The following is a 7,757-nucleotide window of genomic DNA, read 5'->3' as shown; positions in this document are numbered from 1 at the left end:
CAAAAAGAGTAAACTTTTTAAAAAATCATATTGTCTTTTGAGTGTTTTTGTGACTGCTGCTCCACAGGAACCCTTAAAAATGTTTATTACAGTTACAACAAATTAAATCTCCCACCACATCAGTGATAGATTGTACAGCAACTTCTTTTGTTCAAGTGTAATGATGTTTTCTTCTTTTTAGCGGTTCAATTTCAGTGATCAAATGTCGCTTTATTGTAATCTATCGACGCTCAACAGGCGTGTTAATGAAAGGTGTCATTTCAAAAAGCACTCCACTCGACTAATTCATCTTTTAGATGCTTTTAACAATGCTTAACATCAAGAATGACTGTATTGAGAGACGGACACAAGGGTCATTCCTGGAGTTATGATTGAAGTAGACGTTCATCTTGGGGTGTTTGACCCTCTTTGTTTCGTGATGACCTGAAGAAAAACAAACCTGCGTGTTTAGCGATCATGAACTGTAACAGTACCTGCTGACAACAATAGTCTGTGTGTTTCCTTTTCCTTTGTACAGACTTTCTCCCCGGTGTGTTAATCTGTGGCCCTTTGTGTAAAGCTGAAGCATTCACCCGTGAAGGAAGGGCTGGCTTAAAAAAAAAAATCTGGATTTTGCAACACTTATTAACTGTGAAGAGAAGAAGAAGAATATCTCATAAAATGGAAAGAACAGTGAAAGCAAATTATGTAATGTTTGATAAACAGCAGCACACAAACGTTCCCTCTATATTTCCATACATAGACGGATCATTATTGACTTATTTATTGACTGTTTGCTGAGGCCTTGGTACAGAGTGTCGATTTCAGACTGTAACTGTGGCTTCAAGGTCAGTGAGCTATCAACTCTGGCACACTAACAAGCGGCCCGATAACCCCGACTCAGCCCTTATTTAGAGGTGCTTTTCTTCTGCCTTCATTTCTTCCAGGAATGGGTTTTGTTTCAAAAGGGAATTGTGTTGTTTCTGTCGTTTTTTGAAAATGAAATGCACTTTTACCTTTTTATGTGAGCAGCGTTTCAAGCCCCTCTGTCTTTGTAGTGGTTCGATGGCACACTGGGAAGCGGCCCCAAATCCTCCAGGGGGGCCTCAAGGCCAGGCTGCACAAACACACAACATGAATACAGATGGGTGACAAATTAAGTTACATAACAACCCGAAAGTGCCACAGTTAGCCTCAGTCTTTGGAATAGCCTTTTAGGATTTAGGGTCCAAAATCTCTTGGAGATTTGGGCGACTTTAAATTGCATTTAGTAGTGGGATAGGGGTTGCTCATGATGACAAACCCAAAGGACATTATCACCCCCCAGGACTTAGTTAAACAGTAAATCATACTAAACACAAAGTGAATATTGGACTTACAGTGATCAGCTGGCCAGGAACATGACTCTGAATTAATGTTTTAATGTGCGTAATGTTTCAGCGTTGTGTTTACGGCTTGTTCTGCTGCCTCCAAGTGGCCAAAAAGTAAACTAATCTAGCTTTAAACCTGTTAGATAGGAAAACAACTTTAGTCGTCTTTTATAGGTTATTGGGAGCATTTCGATTGCCTCTAAACGGCTCTCAACATGTCACTGGTCAGCAGTTTGCTGCTATATCAATGTTCAGCATGTTAAATACAGCTCCTTTAACTATCTGTTCAGAGGGCAAACTACAAGTATTTCCTCTTGAAATATACTCTACTGTAGTATTTACATGGATGTTGAACTATTTCTGAATAGTTTTGAGATTCTAATTAGCTGTCGTAATAGTATAATAGCCTGGCAATGCAACCCAAGCAACTGTGCGATGTTGCCACCCCGGTCTGTTCTGAAGCGCAGCCGCGTTGCTGGTTACACAGAGGTGGACTAGCGGTAGGGGGAGGATGGAGATGCGGAGGAACAACAGCTAACGACGGATCGAGTCTGGTGTCCCCCCCCACTAAACGTTAACGGCGACGGACCATGATGCGAGTATGTAACCCGTTATTAATCCACCGGAATGTTGTGACATTTAACTGGTTCTAGTCGACGGTTGAGCCGCGAACGTCGACACTAAACCGGCCGTTTGCTGGACCGTTGGTCTCGCGCTGAGGACGTTACTGCGTTTCTCGGGTTAAATTCAGTGTTTTTTTAACGCTCTCTACCGATGATACCGACTATTTTATACACTATATCCGTGGTAATATTTATCTTTACGTGTAGCTAAACGTTAAAGAATGTTAAGTTGTGTCGCTAAATATTAAAAGCGCAACCTCTGTTGTATAAGGGTCCCGTGATATAAAATCCAGCACATAGCCGTGTCCCACGCCCTTGTTTCGTGATGTCTATTTATTAAACGGCGCCGTTCGAGGCGACGGAGTCTTTAAAGCAATCTCACATATGACTAATATGTACTATAAACTAATAAGTCCTTACAACAATTTACTTACACCAAATAGCTATCGATGCTATCTTTCGTCTGTGCAACGAAACGAACCTGAAAGTAGACGGAGCCCACACACACAGCTCCGTTATGTTGCAGTGTGAACACGTATTATCTAGGTTATCTAGACTAAAACGTGATTTATATATATATTATATTAATGTTTGACAACTATGAATGATCTGTTTGTTGGTCAAATATAAAAGTCCGTTTTTTGTTTTTGTGCTGACTAAGACGTGGGTGACAATGCTTCAAATATAAGCTGTTTTTAATGAGGTGTAGTCTAATACCTGGCAGCTTTAAAGGGAAGGGGTGGGAATTATTGCAATAACTGTGTGCAAAACAACAGTTTTTAGGGTATTTATGCTTGATAATTATCTTAAATCAGTAATCAATACAATAACTTGAGAAGGAAAACATGTGAGGACTTATTGCTTCTGTTTTAATATCATTGCAAATTGAATGTCTATGGATTTGGGCCTTTTGGTTACACAAAACAAGTAAATTGGAGACTTGTTCTCACTTATAGGCTAAATGGGTATTAATGATGATGAGGTGCAATCCTGTATTTACGACTAGTTATAAAAGCCTCCTTATCGGTTGCTTATCCAGCTGCAGAGCATCAAGTGAACGGGTTGTTTGCTCTTGTTTTCTAGTGAGATGTTTCGAGCCACAGAGCTGAATACCAAACTGCCTTCTACCACCAAGAGATAGCCAGTTAGCTGGATGGAGACCCAGGAGGAATGACACACCGACAGTCGGAGAAAATGCACCGGGCCGGTGGATACGTTCTTCTGGTCCTGGCGTCCCTCGTGGCCTCCCGCACCACTGGGGCCTTACTATCGGGGGACGGGGACGGAAACCACACTGAGAACATCAACGGGACAGACGACGGATTTGTCCCGGTTGTGTTCACTAAAGTCAACCAGATAATTGCCCGCGAGGGGAGCTGCGCCGTGATTGATTGCAACGTCACTGGAGAGCCGTTCCCCAGTGTTCAGTGGTTCAACTCCCATGGAGAGCGTCTGGACACGGAGATAAACGGTGAGACGGGTTTATTATTTACTGTGCGAGTTAAGAATTAGACATTTATGTGCTATCGGAGCAAGTTAGTTAGTAGTCAGTACACGGTAACATGCACACTAAGGTTGGTTTCCCTCAGGGAATAGTGTCTCAGAGGTGGTAAGGAAAACAGATTGTCTGTTTGATGTCAGACCTAATGTATACAATAGGAAGATAATGTGCGAAGGATGCTCACATAAATGTGGAAAATATGGTTGCGTCACTGGAAAATAGGGCGGTGGTGCATCCCGATGCTGTGATGCACAGGAAGAGACGAGCTGACATGGAAAACAAGACTTGCAGGTGTTTCAGTGCACCTCGTATGTCCATTTTTAAGACAAAAGAAGACATATTAACATGGTAAAGTCCTGGTGGAGCGTCTTCAGTTATTGTGCTGGGGCACGAATGCAGCTATCGGAGCTTATACATTCATGTCAGGTCCTGAGAAGCCATCTTCTGTTGCAGGGGAAAGAGATATTATACTGTGTATTCAAGGGATCAAGATAATGACAAATGGGAAGAGAGATATGAAAAGACAGGAACTGAAGACCTTTTGTACGGGGATGATTTTAGTCCTGGTTCCAGCCTGATATATGCTGCTTTTTCTTAAAAATCTTTAGTCCTCATGTTCGTTTTGAATACTTGTGATTCACCTGAAGAGAAGCAGAGTGAAGAGTGCTTCTGGTGCTTCTCCTGAGCCGGCCTGTTGAAACCTGCGTTGTTGTTATGACCCACAAACCCAGAGCAGCGTCTGCTCTACCACGGGGCCTCTCACAGGAACAGAATTAGGGAAGGGGAGACTTTCACCCACAGCAGTAAACGGTACTTATCAAACCTGCCCTCGCTGGTTTCCTCTGCAGATGTCTTGTCTACAAACTAGCTCAAAGTATTGGGCAGCACATCAGTCACGTCACATGATCCAGTGGCGGAGGTAAAATGAGAAAATGTCGCTCTCACAGGAAAAGGCGGACGGGCGGGACGGTTGTTGTTGTCGGCCGGGCTGCATTTCCTGACCGCCCATGTGGGGAATTGATGGTGCGAGCAGCGTAGAAGGCTGTAGAGAAATGTTGTCATGGCCTCTTCCAGACTACAGATTTATTTTAGACGCCTTCTGTGAAATCTGTCCATCTTTAGTCATTACAGCCAGCAGCCCTGTTAGCTTAGCTTAGCATAAAGACTGAACGAGGGGAAACAGCTGGCATGGCTCCATTCGAAGGTACCAAAATGTGCATACCGGGCCCTTTAAAGTTTGTTTATTCCGTTCACAAACCAAAGTGTAAAAACTACTATTTGCAGTTTCCCCAGTTTCTAGCCTCTGTGCTAAGCTAAGCTAACCATCTGCAGGTTTATCTTTGAACAGACAGACACGAGAACGGCCTCAATCTTCTTATCTAACTAACCCCAACATGTCGGACTATTCATTTGAATCACCTAATAGGTCGATCGGTTTATCGGTCAAAATCACTACCTCATCACTTTGATAAGAGCTGATAACCAAAGCAAATACTGGAATACTCACCAAACACACCGCAGCCAGTATAAACTGCACACACACACACTGGTACTGGAACCATTGACAATATAAACGTACTATAGCGCACATTTGATCTAGACAACTCTAACCACAGGTGTCGACTGACTGGCGTTGCTGATGACTAAGTCACTACAAGACGTTTGTTGGTTTTTCATCGGTTAATAAATACGTGTGACCAAAACAATGTGTTCTCTTGAGCCGTCAGACTCCGTAAAGTTACAACAGCGCAGAAGAAGTCCAACGTAAGCACATCCGAGTAAGCAAGTTCCTCATAAAGCGCACGATCAGCTGCAGAGCCACAGCAGAGAGTTTACTGTTGAATCACAGGGGAACAGATGCGTTCAGAGGATTTATACTTTGAGCGAGTTAGTATTTAGTGTAGTGTATCTATTTATGTAGCAGCTGTGAATACAAATGGTTTTAAAAGCAGGTCAGCAGTTGTTTTTTTACCGCATGGTACCAAGAGTAATGGATTGGTTTTAGTTCCTTTAATCTTACTCGGGATTCTCCGTACTCATGGCCTTCCTCCGTCTCTCTCTGTAGGGGAGAAGTGGGAGCTGCTGGACACCGGCATCCTCAACATCACCGGCATCGAGTTCGCGGACCGCGGGAAGTACACCTGCATGGCGTCCAACGTGCACGGCAGCTCCAACTGCACGGTGACCCTGCGCGTGGTCATCACCAAAGGCGACATGGGCGTGTACTACATGGTGGTCTGCCTGGTCACCTTCACCATCATCATGGCGCTGAACATCACGCGCCTCTGCATGATGAGCAGCCACCTGAAGAAGACGGAGAAAGCCATCAACGAGTTCTTCCGCACCGAGGGCGCCGAGAAGCTGCAGAAGGCCTTCGAGATCGCCAAGCGCATCCCCATCATCACCTCGGCCAAGACGCTGGAGCTGGCCAAGGTGACGCAGTTCAAGACCATGGAGTTCGCGCGGTACATCGAGGAGCTGGCGCGCAGCATCCCGCTGCCGCCGCTCATCATGAACTGCCGCACCTTCATGGACGAGATCCTGGAGGTGGTGGGGGTGGAGGAGATGAGGCACACCTTCGTGAGGCAGGCGCCCGAGGGGTTCCGCGACACGGTGAGCCGGGCCATCGGGGGCCCGGACGTCTTCACCCTCCTGCAGGAGAGGGAGCTGGAGCGGGGGAGGGAGCGCAGCGAGTCCCCCGCCGCCGACTCGGACAACTCCTCGGTCCAGGAGCAGCCACAGCACATCGCCATCCAGGTGTCGGTGCACCCGCAGCTCGCCATCAGCAACTACTGCAGCATCGAGGCCCCGCCTCCTCCCTGCTCGCCTCCTCCCTGCTCACCTCCTCCCTCCTCCTCCCCACCGCCACCGCTCGCCCCCCTCGACCACGAGGAGGAGCAGCAGCCCGAGGAGGTGGCGGAGGAGGAGGCGGTGGTGGAGGTGGAGGCGGAGGTGGAGGTGGAGCCGGACGTCGAGCAGGCTGCGCCCGAACCGACAGAAGCAAATAACCCCGCCCCTCCCTGCCAGGTGTTCTACGAGAGCCACGTGTGACGAGACCACCCGACCCCGGAGGAGCCACGAGTTTCTCCTGCTATGCATTTCCACTTGAAGACAACAACAAAACAAAAAAGGTCAACAAAACATTTTTAATTTCACATTTTGGAGAGAAAATCACATTTTTACTCATCTTTTTCTCCGAAGCGGAACAAAAGCCTTTTCAGGCTGCTCAGAATAAATCATACGGTGTTCAGAGCCTCGAGCAGCTCGTTCACTCCAGACTATCATGCTTGAATGTACTCGAGAGGTAATCAATAATATTATAATGTAATAAGCAGCGGTTTGTAAAGGGACATTTCATAGCTCAGACTAAGGGTACTTGACTCAAACGGGGAAAATGATTCTTCAACTTTTAGTTTCTTAACAGTTCTCGGGTTTTTATGATTATGACACCAGAAATCTGCCTCAAGCTGCTCTTCATGAAATCTTCCTTCATCCGCTCAAGAACTCACATCCAGCTACTGTTATTGTGCAACATCCTGCTCACAGAGAGATGCATGCTGGACTGGCAAAAACTAAAAGTTTGGTCACCATTTCACGATTGTACGGCCTACTGTATTTCTACAACAAAAAAAAACAACAAGTAAGTAAGCAAGCCAGGTAAATCTATGTGTGTACAGTATATCTCCTGATTGGGTCAAACACACCTCTGGGTAGAGTTTCTGTCTGTTTCCTTTGAGTATTATTACCCACTGTGGTGTGATTTAGCTCTCAGCTAGCTTAAGCAGTTTTAAAAAAACAAAAAACAGATCTTTTGTCTTCTAGTAGCTTTCTTTTTCTCCGCCATGTGCAGTTTTAGGTCTTTGTTTATTTAACTCCCGATCATCGTCTTGCTTCACAGTGCGGTTGCGTTTGTGCTGCATGTGTAGGTGGACAGACTAAGCGGCACTAAAGGACTCTTTCTTTCTTTGCTTGGCTCCAGTCTGCTGGAGGAGGAGATGAACTGGATGCTGTTCTGCTTCTTCTGGTCCGCTTGAGATGGCTTCTTTTTTTTTTTGTAGTGGAATAAAATGAAAGTGCTGTGTTAAAAAACAAACATTGTTTCCACCGTTTGAGTCTCTCACACACATTTAAAACCTGGTCAGAAATGTCTGCTATACCTCAGTTAATTATTTGTTTTTTAGATATTAGTATCACCCAGATTTAAACACAAGTACATCTAGTATTACTTCAGCTCGTCTCTTCTCATGCGACACTAAGGTGACAGGAAACAGATCTGCGTCTCGG

General features: G+C 45.4%; 1 protein-coding gene across 1 annotated transcript; it reads left to right on the top strand.

The window, feature by feature from the left end:
• Positions 1–1,838: 1,838 nt before the first annotated feature.
• mfap3l (microfibril associated protein 3 like) lies at positions 1,839–7,566 on the top strand. The gene is made up of 3 exons (XM_079185223.1): positions 1,839–1,948; positions 3,056–3,443; positions 5,539–7,566. Exons 2-3 carry the CDS (start codon positions 3,143–3,145, stop codon positions 6,522–6,524), a joined length of 1,287 nt encoding a protein of 428 aa, XP_079041349.1. The 5' UTR covers positions 1,839–1,948; positions 3,056–3,142; the 3' UTR covers positions 6,525–7,566.
• Positions 7,567–7,757: the final 191 nt, after the last annotated feature.

Source organism: Pholis gunnellus (genome assembly GCF_910591455.1).
Source record: "Pholis gunnellus genome assembly, chromosome: 23".
Classification (NCBI taxonomy): domain Eukaryota; kingdom Metazoa; phylum Chordata; class Actinopteri; order Perciformes; family Pholidae; genus Pholis; species Pholis gunnellus.
This window is presented reverse-complemented; position numbering and strand designations above follow the sequence as displayed.

Excerpts from the sequence above, each read along its gene's own strand:
- mfap3l (XM_079185223.1), top strand. The coding sequence starts at position 3,143 with ATGACACACCGACAGTCGGAGAAAATGCACCGGGCCGGTGGATACGTT. Across the intron at positions 3,444-5,538 it reads TCTGGACACGGAGATAAACG|GGGAGAAGTGGGAGCTGCTG; the intron begins GTGAGACGGGTT and ends CTCTCTCTGTAG.